Here is a 22500-nt window from a genome sequence, read left to right on the forward strand (position 1 = left end):
TTATAAATATATTTATTTATTTACTTAAATAATGTAAAAGATTTACAAATTAATTATTTGTATATAAAGTATATTTCAAAATTAATTATTATTATTATAAAAAAATGTACTGTACTGTTTCAACAAAAAAAAATAATAAAATTTTAATTTTTACTAAAAAATCTATATTTAATTTCATTATATTTATATATATATATACTAAAAAACATTAACCACATAATAAACACACAAATTTTATTTTTAATCATTAATATTCATTATTATATTTATTTATTTTTAATAATAATAATAATATAAAAATTACACTGCTAATATAATGATGATTAATGAGACAATATACACATTATATATATATAATAATAATAATTGTAAATAATATTTAAAATTAAATGAGTGAAAAAAAGTCTACTAAAAAAATATACTAAGTTGTCATAAATAAACAAAAAATACATATTAAATATTTTTATTAAATAGTTTTCACTATTTTAAACTATTGATCAAAAAAATTAAATATATAATTAATTAATAATAATTAATTATTTTTGTGATTATTATTATTATTATTCAGATGAACTCCAATGTAGTATAAAAATATTTTATATGTATTTTTATATATAAAAAAAACATAGTTTTCATTATTTTAAACTATTGGTCAAAAAATTATTAAATATATAATTAATTAATTATTTTTGTGATTATTATTATTCAGATGAACTCCAATGTAGTATAAAAATATTTTATATGTATTTTTATATATATAAAAAAAACATAGTTTTCATTATTTTAAACTATTGGTCAAAAAATTATTAAATATATAATTAATTAATTATTTTTGTGATTATTATTATTATTATTCAGATGAACTCCAATGTAGTATAAAAATATTTTATATGTATTTTTTATAGTAAAAAAAACATAGTTTTCATTATTTTAAACTATTGGTCAAAAAATTATTAAATATATAATTAATTAATTAATAATTAATTATTTTTGTGATTATTATTATTATTATTATTATTCAGATGAACTCCAATGAAATATAAAAACAGTTGCAATAAACAATACAATATTATAGCCGGCACTGATTAGATAGCCACTTAATACATCAAAATATTCAATAGTCCAGCCCCTGGTTATTATATGCCTAATGGATTCAATAGGTATGGACAGGGGTGCCATATAGAATATGGTTCTCAATAGCTCAGGTACTGAATTCAGGGGCCAAAACACCCCGCATATCATCCACATGGGAAATACCAGACCAAACGCCATGAGCTATCAACAACAACAAAAAATATATTTTATTAATAAAAAAAATGATTTGAATTTTAGTTTATAAAATAAATAGTATTTTTAAAAAAAAAAAAATAGTAGTCTAACTGATGGTAGGATACCCAACTAAACTCATAAAACTTTTTATAGTTTAGTTTTGACTTTTATATTTGATTTATAGATAAATTTTTAAAAATCTATTTATTCATATATTTGATATTAAAAATTTTTTTGTTAAAAAATAAATAATTAATTAATTGCCTTAGCAAGTATTAAAATWTATACACTATATAATTATAAACTAGTTGATTTTTAAAAAAATTAAAATAAATAGTAGTCTAACTGATCATAGGATACCCAACTAAACTCATAAAACTTTTTATAGTTTAGTTTTGACTTTTATATTTGATTTATAGATAAATTGAAAAAAATCTATTTATATTTAATATTAATTTTTTTAAAAATAAATAATTAATTGCTTAGCAAGTATTAATATATATATAATTATTCACTAGTTGATTTAAAAAAAAAAAATAAAATAAATAGTATTCTAACTGATCATAGGATACCCAACTAAACTCATAAAATAAAACTTTTTATAGTTTAGTTTTGACTTTTATATTTGATTTATAAATAAATTTTAAAAAATCTTTTTATTCATATATTTGATATTAAAAAATTTTTTTCTTAAATAAATAAATAATTAATTAATTGGTTAACTAGTATTAAAATATATATAGACTATATAATTATTCACTAGTTGATTTTAAAAAAATAAAACTTTTTATAGTTTAGTTTTGATTTTTATATTTGATTTATCGATAAATTGAAAAAATCTATTTATATTTTATATTAAAATTTTTTTTAAATTAATTAATTGCTTAGCAAGTATTAAAATATAAATATACTATATAATTATAAACTAGTTGATTTTATATATAAAAAATAATTAACTAATTAATTTGAGGTCAAGTATATTGAAATATATAAATATAATTATGATTTATTTTATTTTTGGGATTAATTATCATTTAAATACCCCCCTCTACCATCCACCCCCTGCATACAGTACAATATATTTAATATAAAAGTTATCAATAAGATATTAACTGATAGAGTAAACAGTATACTAGTAGTAGTAGTAGTAGTAGTAGTAGTAGATATATCCTCCCATTCCCTACCCACCCCTACACCCACCCGTTTTACTTACCAGTGCGGCTACTTCGTTGGGCGCTACTGCCGATATGGACAGTCCTAATATGATTCCGAGTAAGCCCTGCATAAACACTAGCCAATAGACTTGATTGGTGGGACCGGCAATTTTCACCCCGAAAACAATAAACGTAACAAACATCAACAGGCCAACCTGTACCAACAGTGCCAGTACCAGTGTAAACATATGGGACAGTAGTACCTCAAAACTCCTAACCCCACTGACAAAACTACGTTCAAGTAAACCATCTTTTTTCTCCAATACAATTAGAAATGAGGCCAACAATAGGGGTGTCGTATAGATAATAGCTACTATAGCTCCCGGTGCTATCGAATCGATCAGCGAGTACTCTATGACACCGTAAACAGGCGGCTGAGTGGTTATCGGCAACGATACAGTGGCCGGATTCAGGCCAATCGATCGGACATATGTGGCCAGAAACTGATGATAGGACTCGAACAGCGATTGATAGATAAACTGCTGGATAAAGTTATCCGAATGGTCCGGATATAGCTTTATCTTACTGTCCTCTATCTCATCGTCGGTCATATCGTTCGGATTGGTTGCACGGATGTCGAAAGCGTCCGAAAAATTTTGACTGATTTCAATGGCATACCTGTGCTCACATAAAAAACAACATATTATCAAAAATCAGGTTTGCTAAAGGTATTTGATTTCAGGGGGTGGGGTATAGTGTGGGAGGGGTTAAATGGTAAAAATTTCGAAAAAGCTTGGGGGTATAGGGATGGGGGGTGAACATTTTTTTATTGCATTTTTAAACAACAATTTTGGCCAAATTTGAGTAAATTCCTACTAAATTCCCATTAAACTCCCACTAAATTCCCAATAAATTCCCACTAAATTCCTTATAAATTCCCACTAAATTCCCTATAAACTCCCACTAAACTCCCACTAAACTCCCACCAAATTCCCACTAAATTCCCTATAATTTCCTAATAAATTCCCACTAAATGTCAATTTAACATATATTATCCACACATACACACAGACAGTAAGTCAGTCATACATACCATGCCTTTCCCTTTTCAACCGATCTGATGGCCGACTCCAGGCTTTTATGATAGATTTGTTTAATCATTTTCCGATCAATTGAGTCGAGAAAAGCATCCGATAAGTTGCCACCAATTTCCGGACTATAGACAGCAACCGGTAGCCGATCGGGTGTTTTGACTACCGATTCACAAAACAAGGTAATCTGTACGACCGGTAATATTAGGAAAAAAAATACCAGTGCCGGATTACCCTTAAGTTTCATATAGTTTTTATAGATCAATGCCCTCAACCGTTTCAAATCAATGGATTTTTGTTTGTATTTCGGTTCGACCCATAGTTTCGCCGCAATTTCCGGATCCAAAAACGGACTGATCTGATCGGCCGGAAATATCGACATTTTACGGCCAGTGGCCGCCGGGTTCTGCAGTTTTACCGATAGTCGACGTTTCAGGTTTTCGCAGTTTTCTTCGCATAGCCGCAAAAATACGTCCTCCAGTGATACACAGTCGTAACGGGACAGTAGTTTTGCTGGACTCGATTGGGCCAGTATTCGGCCGAACCGTAGAAAACCGATAGTCTGGGCGCTCCGGGATTCCTCTACATAGTGTGTAGTTATGATGACTGTCATACCTGTGATTGATTGATTGATTGATAATGTATTAATTTAGTGATTTTTTTAAATCTATAATTATTATTAGGGACGGGAGGGTATGGTTGCTATTATATAATAGTACAGTATTGTTATTACAGTAATATACAGATATATACAGATATATACAGATATATATAGATATATACAGATATATACAGATATATACAGATATATACAGATATATACAGATATATACAGATATATATATATATATTACGGTAATAACAATACTGTACTGTTATATAATACCCATCATATWTATAGTAGTTTTATTTTTATAAAAAAAATTATGATAATTATTATTTATTTTTTAAATAATAATAATAATAATAAATATATTAGTTATTAATTAAGTAATTAATTATAAATTAATAAAAAACTAACTTTCATTAAGACATAGACTCTCGAGGTATTCCCAAATACGACACCTTAGTAGAGGATCGACGCCCACCTAAAAAAATTTAATAATAATAATAATTATAAATGTTTTTTTTATATATTATATTATATATAATTAATATTTATTTTCTGATTGATATTTTTCAATAGATTTTTTTTTTTGATTGATTGATTGACATTTCATAGTTAACAATAATAATATTTAATATTCAATAAAACTATAACTAACCGTCGGTTCGTCTAATATGAGAAGCGGTGGCCTATGAAACAATGCTACGGCTATGGATGCCCGACGTTGTTGGCCACCACTCAGTTGCGATACTTTCCGATTTTTTGGCGGCAAATTTAACAATTTAATTAAAAACTCAATACGATTTTCAATGTAATCACTGTCCAAGTGATACAATGAACCAAAATATCTCAGTGTTTCCTCAATAGTAAATTCGGTAAACAATGCCAACTCCTGGGGCATATAGCCGACACCCGGTCCGGGTATATGGGATGTCTTAGCACCCGGTTGTTCGCCAAATACACTGATATGACCTTTCGATGGTTTCATACGACCCAACAACAGTCTCAACAGTGTTGTCTTTCCGCACCCACTCGACCCTAACAGTGCATAGATTTTGCCTATTGTTTGTTTTTTTGAAAGGGTGGGTGAAAAACAAACATATAGTTTAGGTAAAAAAATTAATATAAACTATAGTATACTATATATCTAATAATAATAATAAGACACTAAAAAAAATAAAAAGCAAATAAAAAAAATAATTTTTAATATATGATTGTTATTATTATAAATTTACATAATATATTCTCTATATAGATATTATAATAATCTAATAATAATATTATTATTATTATATAATATAATATAGTTTTAATATAATATAGTTTTAGGGTATCATATGATTCAATAATTTTATTTGTCAATTATGTTATTATTGTTATTACAGTAATATATATATATATATATATATATATATATTTTTAAAACTTATAAGTTTGAAAATTATTTATTTCATTATATAATAATCATAATTTATGCCCCAATTATTCCCAAAAATTTTCTAATATTATTATTATTATTACTGTATATATCATATGATTTTTTTGTTGCCATATATTTATCATGTTTTTTGTATAAATATTAATAATTTTATTATTATTATTATTTCTTAATATATTAACGAGAATCTGTGAAACATTTTTATATATATATATATATTATTATTATTATTTAATAAAATAATATTATCATCTATTTATTATTCAAGGATATATTTATGTCATAGAAATGGTATATTTCTGAGATTATAACAATATATAATAATAATAATATCTGTAAAATATTTTTGGTTTATTATTATTGTTATTATAATATCATATTTAAAAAAATTATATTAATAATAGAGGAATGTGTTGACTGACTAACTAACCAACAAAAAAAATAAATCATAAATATTTAATATTTCTATTAATAAATAATCAAAAAATATGTATATATTATTAGCTCCTGTTATTCAACAAATAAATGAATCAATTAAATAATTAATTAATTAATATAATTTTTATATTCAGGTAAATATTAATAAATACATAATTTTTTATATTTCTCTCTCTCTCTCTTTAAGAAAAATTAATAGTTTTTTTAATAAATATTTTTCTAAATGTTTGGTTAAAAACTTATATCAAAATTTATGTATAAATAAATTATGTATATATATATATATATAAATTTATATATATATATATAAAATATCAATTTTAACATTGATTTTTGAAATGTGTATATAAGACATCAATTCAATTAATTCAAATGTTATTTTCAATGATTTTTATYTCTCTCTCTCTCTCTCTAAGTATTAGCATATATATGACGTATAGCTCTCTCTCTCTCTCTCTAAAAAAATTTTCTCTCATTTAATTAATTTTTAAAAATAAACTTTTTTTTCGTAAAAATTTAATTTTACTTTTTAAAGTCAATAATTTTCAAAATTAGCATTAATCGTTATTTTTAATTAAAAATTTAAACCATTTTGTGTGTGTAAAACATTGTGTATTTTAATGTAAATAATAATAATAATAATGTTTAGTAGTATTTAAATATATATATATAATATTTGCACACTTGATTATTTGATTAGCAAAAAAATAAATAAAATACAAATTGAATTTATAGTAACTAAATGGTAAAAGTTAAATAAACATAAAAATTTTGTTGTTTTATATATAACAATATTCACTTATAATATAATAATAATATTATTATTATTATTATTATTATTAGTATATAATTAAAGGTCTTTAAGTGTTAGCAGCAATAAGTTAACGAAATAAATATTATTTTTTCAAACAAAATAAATTTATATTAAATAAAAATTTATTTAAAAAAATAAATATATTTTACACTTTCGTTTTTCAATGTAATTATGTGTTAATATATATATATATATATTTACTATTATATACTTAAGTTTAAAATATTTATTTAACTTTTTTTTATAGAAAAAAACACTTGAATGTCGTTTATTTTGGTTTTGATTTTTTTTGAGTTATAATGTTATTTAGTTATTATTATTATTATTATTACTTTTGATTTATAGTATATTAATGAAAATTATAAATTATATAAAAAAAATTTCAGTTTTTACCGCACACTTTCACTATCTCTTAATGTTTTTATTATTAATATTATTATTATTTTTTATAAAAAAAATCCTTCAACTAAAATAAAATTTTACTAATAATTAATAATTATTTCTAATATATATATATATTTAATATATTTATTAATTATTAAAAAAAATAATAATAATAATTCCCCTTATAATTTTGTAATATAATAAGTTTTATGTTAAAATAAATAAATAAAAAWAAAAAAAAATTATTTAACAAAATAATTATCACACTTTTAGAGTCAGTGATTATTATTGCTGTTATAATAATAATAATATAGTCTATTATATTGTAATAATATACTATTATTATTATTATTATTACTATAATAATAATAGTAATAAAAAACATCTAATATGTGGTTGTAATAAATAATACATCATATAWATATATATATAAATAAACAAATAATTGTATAATATTTTTATATAAAAAAATAATGTTGTTGTAGTTGTTATCATAATATTTACTAATAATATTAAAAACATTTATCATATTTATCTGTCAAAATTTTTTTTTTGTTAAAAAAATTAAAAATAAAAACAAAACATATCTATCGTGTAATAATAATAGTATAATAGCTATCTAAGCCCCAGTGTGTATATGATAAATAACCATGATAATTTTATTTGATTGCTACTATGAAATTGATTTTTCACACACATATACATATTATATATATATATATATTAATGTACAATATTAAACTACACACACATACATATATGTATACATACATACTGTACATACATACATACATACATACATACATACATACATACATACATACATACATACACACACACACACACACACACACACACACAACATACATACACATAAAAATTATCTATTTTAAATAATATTGTATAATTAATATTTAAAAAATACTAGAGGCCATCATATTATTTATCGTCTATTTTTGGTGACTATTTAGTGTGACACTACTATATGTCTAAATAACAACATTCCCATAACAAAAAATAGCCCTGGGCATAAAATAAATGTGTATGTATTTTTAAAAAATTAAATAAAAATTTGTTAAAAAAATATATTTAATTTACAAAACTATTTTCACTTTCTTTTTTTAATATGTTTTTTCTTAGAAATTTTTTTAAAGAGAAATTGAATTTTTAATTTTTGTTTTTCTCGTTAAAAATAATAAGTAGTTAAAAGATATTTAATTTAAAAAAAAAAAAAATTATATGCTATTTATTAGATGTTATGTTTGAATAATATGTATTAAAAAAATGTTTTTTTTTATAAGTAATAAATATATAATATAACAATATATAAATATAATATAAAGTATTTAATCATTTTTTGAATGTCTAACCGCAAGCAATGAAAATATCAAAAAAGAGATATCAAACAAAAAATACTAATAATAATAATGTTTTTATATATAATATATTTTTATATACAGTATTATAATACTGTACAGTACTGTATATATACTAGTATATATAGTATAATATATTTAAGACAATAAATCATATATAAAATATAGTATTTTTATTGATCAATAAAAATTAGCGGTAAATTTTATTTATTTTTTGATATATAGCCATATATTGAAATATACTGTATATATATATATTTACTATCGTATATATTATTACTGTATTATATAATAAATACGCCAAAAAATATTATATATATATATTATCATATATTATACAATAGTTAGGAAACTTTATACTGTAATATACAGCATATATATATTACTCGCATATTATCATATAATAGTCATATCATATATGATAATAATAAGCAATAAAAAAAGCGTAAAAAATTATATCCACCAAAAAAATAATATATTAGAAAATAAATTTTTTTAAAACAAAATCAGATATTATTGGGCACCTATACCTTTGGGCACATTTATGCTGATATTCAACAAAACCGATGTCTTTTTATTGTAACCAAAACAAACGTTATTGACTTCAATGGCATTTCCCAAATCAATTTGCGATGACTGAAGGGACTGTCTGATTGAATCCCTACGAAACTGGTAGCCACTGACCGATAGTGTATCGCAAGTCGACGGATCTAATGTGGCGAACCCTCCTCCACCCAGACCTCCCAGACCACCGCCACTTCTAACCGATAGATTGTCTCCCTGTGTTGTCGTATCATCGCAGCTGCCAATACTGGCCGCACTGTATGTGTCGGCATTGGTTGCATTGGTATAGTTGTCGTCAACAGAATCGGTATCCGAGTCCTCGTTAGTCACATTGATTTGTGGCAAAACATTATTATTATTGATTGAATTTCTATGGGAATCACTTTCGGTGACCTCTTGTACATCCATTTTTTTTTYGGKGRCACTTATTATGACTGTATTTATTGAATCCAGTCAATGGTATGGCATTTATTATATTATGAGAAGCACACCAAACACACCAACAAAAAAACCACACACACACTTAATTTACAGGACTATACAGTTTAGTTATACAGTATATATGATAATACATGTACTATACAAACATATATATATATATATACTGTATATAAACACCTATACCTGTATTTTAAAGTTTATATTTGTGTGAGAGAAAACAAGTTTTATATATATTGAAAGTTGAAGTTTTTTTTTTGTTGATTTTATTATATATATATATATATATTTATCTGATATATTTTTCACAGACAAAATCAGTCTATTTATTGGTTGATCCGTTAAATTCAAGGATAGGACGGAGCTATGTGTGTGTGTGTGTGTGTGTGTGTGTGTGTGTGTGTGTGTGTGTGTGTGTGTGTGTGTGTGTGTGTGTGAGAGAGAGAGAGAGAGAATGTGTGTAAGATGTGTGTGTGTGTGTGTGTATGTGTGTCATACACATCATCACACATATGTGTGTGTATGTGTGTGTGTGAGAGAGAGAGAGAGAGAGAGAGAGAGAGAGAGAGAGAGAAAGTAAGACTCATACACATCATCACACATAAGGTAAGAGAGAGAGAGAGAGAGAGAGAGAGAGAGAGATTGCATGACTGTATCGGCAATGCTGTCGTCTCTTAGATAGGAAAGTGCTTCGGGTATCGGCTTTCCCTTGCAATTAGATTGTGGGGGATATACAGTACATCCTAACTAACTACCACAAAAAACCTAAGCAATTAAATAATGGTTTCACATTATATATACAATATAATATATGATACAATAAAATTACATATAAAATATCATCAATAAAAACCACCACATGTTATATGATCTCAGAGTGTGTGTATATCTTATTAAAAATAAAATTATAAATTTGTATTGACATCAAAATTAGTTGTCTATATTTTTCTATGTCCCCCCTCCCCTATAATCAAATAAAAAAATTTTTCTGTATTTCAAAATAATAAATAAAACTTTTAACAATTTTTTTTTAAAAAAAATAATAAATAAAATCTGATCCAATTCAGGGTCATATTGTTTTATGTTTTATATTATCAATATGTCATCAGTAAAAAAATAAATATATTTAATCTGATATTTTACATTAACAGCAACAACAACAAAAAAATCAAATCAAATAAAACCTGGATATTATATACACTGTTTAATATTTTTTAAATACAATGTATTTAGTTATATACTATGATAATAATAATAATTATATTATAATAGTTTAAATGTTTTTTTATTTTTTAATTTATTTTCTAACATACGTGTAATAATTTATATATATATATATGCGATAACACAATAGATATTAAATTAGTTGGAAATTTTGTTAATATATATAATATATATGATTCATAATAATAATAATTATTATTATAATAAAAATAATAATTATACTAATAATGTTGTTTGGATTTTTATAATTAAAACGAAAAATTTATTTTTTAATTATATAAATAAACTTTTGCTATTATTATATAATGATAATATATTTGTTGACTACATTTTAGTTGAAATATTTATCTATTTTAATATAAATTATAAAAATAATTGGCTAAATATAAGGAAAACTAAATGTTTATTTTTCGGATTAATATTATTTTTTTATTGTGGAATTTTCTGCTTGATAATTAATCTAAAGTAAATTAATCTAGCATAACTAATAATAAATTTTAATACTATTATTTTTAATAACAATATATATATATATATACTTTTATAAATACCGGTATTTAATTACCCACTGTATGTATGTATCTATAAATTGTTTTAAATTATTAAATAAAAATTTCCTATTTTGATAGCAATATAATACACACTTATTATAACTATATATAAATTATTAAAATAAGTTGTTTTTGTTTGTTATTTTTGTTTGTTATTATTTAGCATTGATTATTATATAGCAATTATATATATATATAGATAATTATGACTATTTAATTATGAAATATTTAAATAAATAAATATTTAATTTGTTCAGTAAGTTATGTGAATAATAATAATAATTTTGATTAAACTTTTTTTTGTTTGTTTGTTTGTTTAGTTTGTTTTAGTCGATAAATTAGTTGATGAATCACACATTAAATAAATTACAATACAATTGATATTTAAAAGTTTTAAATTTAAAATATTAATACTAAATATTTAATTAATTAATTAATTAATTAATATTATTTGATATATAAATATCTAATTGAATAATCATATTATAGTTTATGTTAAAAAATATTTATTTTTTTTACTAAAATAAAATAACTATTAATTTTTAATTGGCTCATATTTGTATTAGTCATTTTAATATTTGTACCTTGGTATAAATTTATTACTCAAAAATATTGCTTATTTAAAATATTACAGTTTTATTTTTTGATGAAAATAATATTAAAATTTTCACGAATTCCTGAAAGGAATACGTATATGCATTCTATAAGTCTGTCTGTCTGTCGGTCTGTCTGTCTGTCTGTCGGTCTGTCTGTCCCACGAGGACATAGGTTCGAATCCACTATCCGCTACAAATTTTTTTTGAATTTTTTTTTGTTTTTTTTCTTATTTAAGTTTATTTTTTAGGAAATTGAAGAAAATGGTGTCCAAAAATTAATTAAAAAAATTTTGAATTTTTTTTTGAATTTTTTTTTGAATTTTTTTTTTGAATTTTTTTGAATATTGATTTTTTATTTTTTTCGTTTTTAAGTTTATTTTTTAGGAAAATAGTAGTTTATTTTGTAATACTGAATCATTTGATACCCCACATGACTATAGTTGTTTATTTTGTCATACTAAATCGTTTGATACCCTACATAACTATAGTTGATTTTATTTTATCATACTGAATTTAATTTTTAATTATGATTAGGAATTCGTGTGGAAATGCTTTCTAGCATTCTCAACTGGTTTTTTATAAATACTTATATGAAATGTTGATACACTAGATGTCAGTATATAACTCATATACTGTATATTCACTGTATATTAAAATTAAAAATATAATATCATTATTAAACTAAACAATTATTGTTTTAAAAATATTGTTAATAAACTTATTATAAATAAATATATATATATATTAAAAAATCTATTTAATTAAAGTCATGCAAAATATATATATATAATAATAATATGTGTTTGACTTAAAATTGAATATATAATTAAATTAATTTTAATTAAATATGTATTTTTTAAATAAATTACATAATATTATTGATAAGCAAATATTTTTTAAATAATAATAATAATTACAAATTTCAAACTAATTTAATTTAAATTGTATTTTACGATTTTTATTATATTTTTTTTATCAAAAGTTTATTTAAAATTATTAATAATATAAAATCACAACAGATGTCTCACTATAATCACAAAATAGTTTTTCAAAAATAATTTTAAATTTTAAATATTAATTATATTTAGATTATAAATAATAATATAAAATTTTATTTAAAAAATATTTATTAAAAAATATATTATCAATTAGGTTAATAAATAAAAATATAAAGTTAAGTGATATATTATTTAATAAATAATTATTAATTTTTCAAAACTTTCAATTTTTATTCAAATTTTTATATGATATTATTACAGCAAAATTTTTATTTTTGACTTTTAATTTAAATACAAATTCAATATATTTTAAACAAATTTATAAGGTTAGTAAAATAACAATTTTAAAAAAACATTTAATAGTTAAATGGTTACAACAGTATTATTATTATTAATAAAATATAACAAATATTAATAATAAAACATTTGATATAATAATAATTGTAATATTTTATAATATTTAATAATTTATTTGCATTTATTATTAAATATCAATAAAAATCTATATATAATTTTTTATATTTGTATAATATATATATATATTAAACATTTATTTATATTTAATCATAATCTATATATATATATATAKATATATATATATATTTATAAAATACTGATTAGTATATTTTTATAGTGTATTTTTCCACTTTATTTTTTGTTGTATATTAATAACAATATATATAATAATCACATTTATGTTTTTTATAAGTACCCATGTTAATGTTTTAAACAAATAGAGGTACTTGATCAATTTAGTTAAAATAATAATAATAATACAGTTATAAACTGATAAAATTTTTTTTATATATTAAATAAAATATTAATATATTTAGTATATTTTACTAATTAATTTGTAAACTGGATAACATTTATTTTTGTTTGTTTTATTGTTATTTTAGTTTAATAATAACAACTAATATAAAACAACAATAATTATTAATAATCATTTAATTAATTATATATAGTTATTTAATATTTTTTTAAAAAATTATTAGATAATAATGAAATATAATATTATAATTTTTACGTACATTTAATGCACACTAAAAAACTGTTAGACTATAACAACAAATAATAAGATTAATAACAATTTGGATAAAAATGTTATGCAATTTGATTGCTTTTATCTCAATAAAAATATTTTGTTATCAAATAAAATATATTATATTATATATATATATATATTAATAATAAACTAAGCTATATATAAATTGGCAGCTATTTGTTGTTGTAATGCTATAAAAAAAATTACTAATTTATTTATATTATAAATATACTGTATATAAAGTTATATTTATATATATATATATATATATATATATATAAATTTATATTTTAAAAAATATCATATTTAAATCAAAAACAATATAACGGCAATAATAATTATTGTAAATATTTAAAGTATACCAAAAATATAATAATAAAAAAATTAAGGTAAAACAAAAAAATGCTTAAACATAATAAAAAATTTTAATTATAAATCATCAATGTGATTTTTCTTAATGTAATAAATAATTTTTAATGATAGTTAATGGGATAGTTAATCAATATACTATATATATATATATATATATATATATATATATAGTAAAAAAAGAGACCATTGGATATAATTAGATATAAAAAAAACTTTTTAAATTTTATTAAATTTTTTTTTGTTCAAATAAATAAGTTATGATTTTATTTATATTTTTTAAATTTTTTTAATTTTATAAATTTTTTCATTTTGTACTAATAGACGGTGCAATGGATTTCTTAGATAATTTAAAATTATTTAAATAAAACAAAACAAATTTACCCTCATCAAATAATGTTTAATATCAATATATATTAAATTTTAAAAAAATTAAAATTAAAATTAAATTCACTGATTAAAAAAAATTCTGACAAATATAAAGTCTGTGACAGAAGGGTGCTAACTGGTTTTTGCTTAATATCTCTATAACTAAATGAGCTAGATCAATAAAAATTTTATGAGATACATATATATATATATATATATAGTAGGTGCCATATCTCTAAAACTATAATAAATATCTAAATTCTGATAATGTGAATTTAAACTAGGTGAAAATATATTATATTTCAGTAATTTTTTTAAAAATTAATAAATTTTAAACAAAAAGCAAAAAATTGTAAAATTTGTAATATTTAGATATTTTCTAGAAAAAAAGTGTCAAGGTATTTTGATATGAAATTAATCTATTATTATTTGTTATTTTATTAGGAATAATTATTCTATTTATAATTTTTAATTATCATGCTTAGTTTTTGAGATATTAAAGAAAAACATTTTTACCATTATATAATTTTTTCTTATAAAATTTTATTAATTATATTTGTTACTAAATTTATATAATGGTAAAAAGGTTTATCTTTAATATCTCAAAAACTAAGCATGATAATTAAAAATTGTAAATAGAATAATTATTCCTAATAAAATAACAAATAATAATAGATTAATTTCATATCAAAATACCTTGACACTTTTTTCCTAGAAAATATCAAAATATTACAAATTTTACATTTTTTTGCTTTTTGTTTAAAATTTATTAATTTTTTAAAAATTACCGAAACACGTGTCTAATTAATTTTCACCTAGTTTAAATTCACATTATCAGAATTTAGATATTTATTATAGTTTTAGAGATATGGCACCTACCGGTGCTTAGCTACATAAGCTTAAATCTATAAAAACTAACTATACTAAATTATACGTCCCAGGATTCCATGTATCTCATAAAATTTTTATATATATATATACTTTATATATATATTTAGTAATTATTTTTATTTGTTTTTTTTAAATTTTTAAAAAACAAATAAAAATAATATTTGGTTATAATAATAATAATAATAATGGATTAATATTTATTATGCAAAATAAATTATATGTAAAAATCTTGAGATAACAGTTGAGCTTAAAAATAATTATATTTAAAAAAACAAAAATAAAACACAATTGACTTAATTGTTTAATAAAATCTCATATAAATTAATTGAGAGATAAAATAGTAATTACTTTTTTTAAAAAATGTTTAATTTTTGGTATACACTTATATTTGTATAAAGATATGTATATATATATATATATATAGCTAATATATTTATAAAAGTGATTAATAGTATAATATATTAGATAAAATTATATAATACGATATATGATAATAATAAAAAATAATAATAATTATACTTTACTAAAATAAATAAATTTTTTAATTTATTTATTATTAAAAGTAAAGTTTTTAAAGATCATAAACTTGAGATACTAAACGCATATATAATATATATATATATGTAATAAATGTTACAATAATAATAATGAAAAATAATATAATAATAAAAAAAGAGTAATTATACTTATTTTTTTTTTGAAAAATAAAATTACTTTTTTGTATAGTTTTTATAATACACTTATTATAATATCATGTTTTTCTACTAAGCGATGGTCAAACAGTCAATTTTGCGTGTAATTTGGTATTAATTATGTGTAAAACTACTTAATATAAATAAGTAATACAATTATACAGTATATATATATGATATTATTATTATTATTTTTTTATAACGTAATTAACTTAATTAAAATCATATTTAATATTATAATATTACTTTCGTGTAGAAATCGTGTTAACGCCTCAATAATTAACTGTAAAAATTATATTATATACAGTTAATGGGTTTGAATTATTATTGTTTTATTATTAATAATTTTTTTTAAAAAAATATTATTTTAAATCAGTGACTATGAACTATAATAACTAATAACTTATTAACTAAAAAAAATTATCTAACATTTTGGTGCATAACTATTGTTTATTATGATTACTACTATTATTATTATTGAATGATAATTGTATAAAAACTCTTTATTATTATTATTATTATTAGATAAATGTAAAATAAAATTAATTTATATAAAAAAWTATATATATATATATATTGTATACAATGTAAGTATATATATATACTGATATATGGTATATAATTACCGTAAATATAAGGTAAGGTATATTGTTTATAATACCACACATATATTATATATAAGGTTGACTTTCCCTTACCCTCCCTACCTCCCTACCTCCCTGGCCAACCCAATCATGGATTAAAATACAATGCCTTAGTCCAGGCCCTGTACTTCCATTCGATGGCCTGTTTGGCCCCGTTTCTAGTCGACCTATTATGGACAATCTCCGACGCAATGGTCAATATCTGGTTAAGTTCGGCACTATCGGCCTTATCCTCCAATGCCATGGCCAGTGCCGACCCGAACCACGTTCCCTGGTGTTCGTTACGCCACGAAACGTATCCGTCGATAGTCGAATAGCAGACCATCATATCGGACACTATCGGCACTTGTGGCCACTGTATGGCATCGGGTGTGTCCTTATCATCGCCGCCACCACTGCCGCTATAATCGTCATCTCCTACACCAACACCACCACCACTACCGCCTCCGCCGCTATTGTTGTTATAACCGTTAATTTGTGCGTTACTTATGGCCGTAAATTGTGGCCCAAAATCCAGTGTCGATCCCCGACAACAGTTAAAGAAAAACATTTTCGGTTTTTTAATCAATTGAATACAGTTTTGATTGTTGAATATCTGTAGTACGGTTTCAAACTGTATCGGCTGATTATCGGCGGCAATCATCTGACCAGAGTTTCCGTGGCTAAGTATAATCACTACCAGACAGTCGTGACGACTGAGATCATTGTCTTTGGCCACCAATCGCATGGTTGCCAACAGTTCCCGGTGTCGTTGGTTTTGTTTGATACGAACCTATCATTTAAATTATTATTTAAATATTAAAAAATTAATTTTTAAATCTTAAGTATTTATTTCTAATAATAATAATAAGTATTTTTTTGTTTTGTTTTTTTTTTTTTGATGATATTAACTATAATATAATATTAATTAATTGTTTTTATTGGGTTTATATATATATATCAATTTAATTATTTGATTTTTTTCCAATTATTAATTTTTTGATATTTAGCTAAATAAATAAATTACTTGTTTATTAGTAATTACTATATTTTGTAATTAGAAATTAAGATTTATTTATTTTTTTGAAATATTAAATGTTTTTTAACAATAAATAAATATATATATATATATAAATTATATGACTGAATAATAAGTAATAAAAACATTAATATTATTATTACTAATTAAAATTAACACTTATAATAATAATATTATTTCTAATTAACATTTATTTTTATTTTTTTTAAATAAAATATAATAATAAATTGTCAGATAATAAAGTTTTTATTTGTTTGAAATAAAAAATCTATAAATAATTTTTCTTCAAAAAAATAGTTATTTGAATTGAAAAACTTGATGAATAAATTATATTATTTTTTTTTTATTTTATTTATTTATTTTCAACGATTGTCATATGATTTTTATAAAAAAAAGTAATTTAGTATTGAAAAAATTGCTAATTATTATTATTATTATTTTTTCAAAAATTACACACAMAAAACTTAAATGTGAAATGTTAAACAAAAATAAATAAATAAAAATTTGAAATAACATTTGACACTCACTTATAGTTCAATTATTTTTTTAACTATTGCATAATATATATATATATTATATATATATATACCAAAAAATATGTATATATATAATGAATTACAAATAATTTAAATTTATTATTTTATTTATGATTTACTGCTAATAACATCAATTAATAGTTAACTGTCAAAAAAATGTTTTATCAGATTTAAGTTAAAGTTTTTTTTTGAAAAAAATAAATAAAAATAAAGTTAAGATAAATGTTTCAACAAATATATAAATATAGATTACTAGTGAAATAATATTTTTTTWAAAAAATATAATATTGCATGTTTATGAAATGCATTTATATCTAGGTCATAAATAAAAATTTATCTATGATATTTATATTTATCTATTTATATAATATTTTTCATCTATGTACATTTTTAAAATAATTATTGTTAATTTTTTTATATTTATTTTTTTAGAGATACGGTATAATAAATATTAAATTATATATATATATACAAAATGTGTTAACAATTAACAAATTAAAAGAGATATTAATGTTTATTATATTTATATAGTATTATGTAAATAATTGAATAATAAATTACATATTAAATAAATATTTATTATTAATAATAATAATAATAATTTTTTATTAGGCATTGAATTAAATTTGGCTTAATTTCAAATTTATTATTATGATATAATAATAATAATATAATTTAATAAATAAATTTTATTATCTATATTAATATTCATATATTATTATTATTATTCATATTATTAATCAAACGTAAAAAAATAATAATAATAGTAGTAATATATACTGTAGATGTGTTTAATAATAATAATAATAATAATGTCTATATAAAAAAAAAGTTAATAATAATTAGCAAAATGTAATTAAAAAATAAGGAAATATTAAAATTTATATCTAAAATACAGTATTAGAAACTATAWATATAACTAAACAAAAATCATTATCAAAAATCAGTATAATTACTACTAACACTTGAAATCAAAATATATTAATATTTTTTTATATAAAAAATATTAATATATTTAGTTTTCAATTAATTATAATTAAATGCAATGACAAATGTTTATTTTATTGCTTATATATACTGTATATTAAAATTGCAAAATTATTTATTTACATATTTTCAATATTAAATTTTATTGTAAAATTATAATTATGATTATATATTTATTTATATATATATAAACAGGAAAAAATTAAATGCTACTAATGTGTACTAAAACATATATTAAATTTATAGTTAATTATTATTATTTGTTTTTTATAAATTAAAAAATGATTGCTAATCATTATTTAAATTAATGGATAATAAAATGTTTAGTCCATTATAATAATAAATTTATAATTATTTTTAAAAATAAATAAAATTGATATAGTTAASTAATAACAAATAGATGATTTTTTTATACTAAACAAAAATCATAAAATTTTATAAATAGATATTTAAAGATTATTTTTTATTATAAATATATTGATTATATATATATATATATATTGAATATATGATATCTATTTACTTAAAAATAAATTAAATGTAAATTTATTTRTAATTTTATTTTTGGTGTTAAACACACAAACAAAAAACAATAAGTTTTACGATATTTAACTTAATTTTTCTGTTCAAACATATTCATAATTATTATATTATTATTGGTWATATATAAATCATTTTTAAATTTTTAAATAATTATCATATGTTTAAAATAAATTATATWTAATATTGTAATTTTATTAATAAAAAGTTGATAATAAAAAAGYATTAAACATCTATATAATATTTTTCAGTACATTGATATTTAAGTAGTTTATAAATTTTTATTGTTTTWAAACAATTAATTTTATATCATATAAAATATCTATTATATARTAGATATATTACTTAATACAAAAAAAACAAACAAACAAAATAATTAAATCATATATAWATATATAAATATTTATAAGAAATCGTAGTAAAATATATATAAATATTTATGCAATTATTATTACTGTATTAATTAAAACAGTTATATATTATATATTATAATAAATTTATTAACATTATTGCTATAAAAAAATTTATTATTATATATAGTATTGTATAGYATATTATTATCATTTATTTTTAATAATTAACTAATAAGTAGTGATAATAATAAAACATTTTAATTATTAATTAGATTTATAAAGAAACAAAAAATTGTTGACAAATTAGAAACTAATTAATTAAATATTTAAATTTTCTGAATACTAATAATAATAAAAACTTTTTCAATTTCCAGATTCAAAAATTATATAATTTTTTTTTTTTTAAATATTTTTAAATAATTATAATTTAATTAATTTTTTAATTGAAAAAACTGACCTCAAAGTAAAGTTTCGTAAATATTGCGGACAATCGTTGGCACTCGTGATCGGAGCCGACACGTCGCGGATATTTATTATCATCAAAGTCGACATTATTGATGATAATACAGAAACCTCTGGGTTTGGACACCATTTGATAGACGGGTGTAGTAGTGGTAGGGGTTGTGGTGTTGTTGGTAGTGGTAGTCAATGATAATGAAGTTGAAGAAGAGATCAGTTGTTGTTGTTGTTGTGGGTGTTGTTGTGCAGCAGCAGTGGTGTGTAAAACAATTTGATTTATGAAATTGTTTTTGTTGTTGATATCATCGTTACCACCAATAGATCCATTGATAGGTTGTAGTCTAGATGTATGACTTTGGTTGGCAGCTTGAGATACATTGCTGTAATTGTATTGGTAATGGTTATGGTTATGGTTATGGTTGTTGTTGTTGTTGGTGTGGTAGTAGTTGTTGGTCCATATGTTGTTGGTTATGGCTTCTGGATCTGATGATGACACTACCGATGATGGACTACTAATACTACTTATAAGTAGCGATGGCAGCGATAGACTGTTTCTCTTATTTTGCTGATTGTTGGCATCATTTAGCTGTTGTTGTTGTCGACGACTAGTGTTGTTGTTGTTGGGTCGCAGTCTGACATCACCGTTGGGATCAAGTTTTTTGTTGTTTATATCCATAATAATAATAATAATAATGATAATTATGTGATGACAACGACCTGTTTTTAATGAGCATATGGTGTTTTTTAGGCACTTGTAGTGCAGGTTTTTTTGGTGGTTGGTTAGCCTCTGGATTAGGTCAGTCCCCCACTATATCACTAGGTTTTTGGGTAGTATTTTATACTGTTTTCTTCAGTGTATTTTATTTTGGTTGAGATAACTATTGTTTTTTATTTGTTGGTTATAATTATGTATTTAATACATAATTATTAATTTTAATTAAAAGATTCATTGATTGATTGATTGATGAAAATACTGTATATAAAATCACACATATTTTTTTGGCAATAAATTTTTAAGGGAAAGTCATCTGTAAAGTGTTATAATGATAAATAAAATTATTTATATATATATTATATAGTTTTTATTATTTTAACTTTAATTATACTATAATTAAAAAAATTACAAAATATTTTATTTCACTCAATAATTATTGTATTTTCAATAATTTATTTTTTTTATATCGATATATCGTATCCAATAAGTTATAATAATACTAATTATTATAATAATAACACTTTATCTGTTAAATCTTATTAATATTTTTTATAAATTATTATTTTTTTGATAGTAATGTTATTAATAGAAAAATTCAATGCAATATTATTATTATTATTATTTTAATTATTAAATTAAAACATTTTGAAAGTTACTAAATAAAGTCAATTAAGTTCATAGTTATAGTTAACTAATTTTTTCATTAAATACTATCAAACATATATATCTGAAACAAATTGCATAAATATTTTTTCGATATCTAATGAAAAATTTAAATAAAACATTTTTGTTATGATATTAGTTTAGAAAACTTTATGATTGCTAACAAAAAATAATTTTTTGATACAAAGTTTTTAATAAAATAAAATGTTTTAAAAATATACAAACAAATAACTGGCATAATAATAATAATAATAATAATTAAATATAATATTAAATA

The 22500-nt window shown here is 20.5% G+C and overlaps 2 protein-coding genes across 2 annotated transcripts in view; both read right to left on the bottom strand.

Annotated features, from left to right (window-relative positions):
* Positions 1 to 1014: 1014 nt before the first annotated feature.
* Positions 1015 to 9548, bottom strand: LOC128959294 (ABC transporter G family member 23-like). The gene is made up of 6 exons (XM_054305236.1): positions 9102 to 9548; positions 4780 to 5180; positions 4536 to 4602; positions 3517 to 4129; positions 2483 to 3101; positions 1015 to 1275 (listed from the first exon to the last, which is right to left on the bottom strand). Exons 1-6 carry the CDS (start codon positions 9541 to 9543, stop codon positions 1015 to 1017), a joined length of 2403 nt encoding a protein of 800 aa, XP_054161211.1. The 5' UTR covers positions 9544 to 9548.
* Positions 9549 to 17023: 7475 nt separating this feature from the next.
* LOC128959295 (caspase-7-like) overlaps positions 17024 to 22500 on the bottom strand; it is a gene marked incomplete at its 5' end in the record, with an annotated part of 8906 nt that continues 3429 nt past the window's right edge. Inside the window, 3 exons of the mRNA XM_054305237.1 lie at positions 17024 to 17724; positions 20844 to 21477; positions 21550 to 21617. Coding sequence (XP_054161212.1) covers positions 17041 to 17724; positions 20844 to 21477; positions 21550 to 21617 — 1386 coding nt within the window. The remainder of the gene's footprint in view (positions 17725 to 20843; positions 21478 to 21549; positions 21618 to 22500) is intronic.

The sequence above is a fragment of the Oppia nitens genome, unplaced genomic scaffold (assembly GCF_028296485.1).
Source record: "Oppia nitens isolate AA-2021 unplaced genomic scaffold, nextdenovo-longstitch-racon4-pilon3 scaffold44_pilon_pilon_pilon, whole genome shotgun sequence".
Taxonomy (NCBI): domain Eukaryota; kingdom Metazoa; phylum Arthropoda; class Arachnida; order Sarcoptiformes; family Oppiidae; genus Oppia; species Oppia nitens.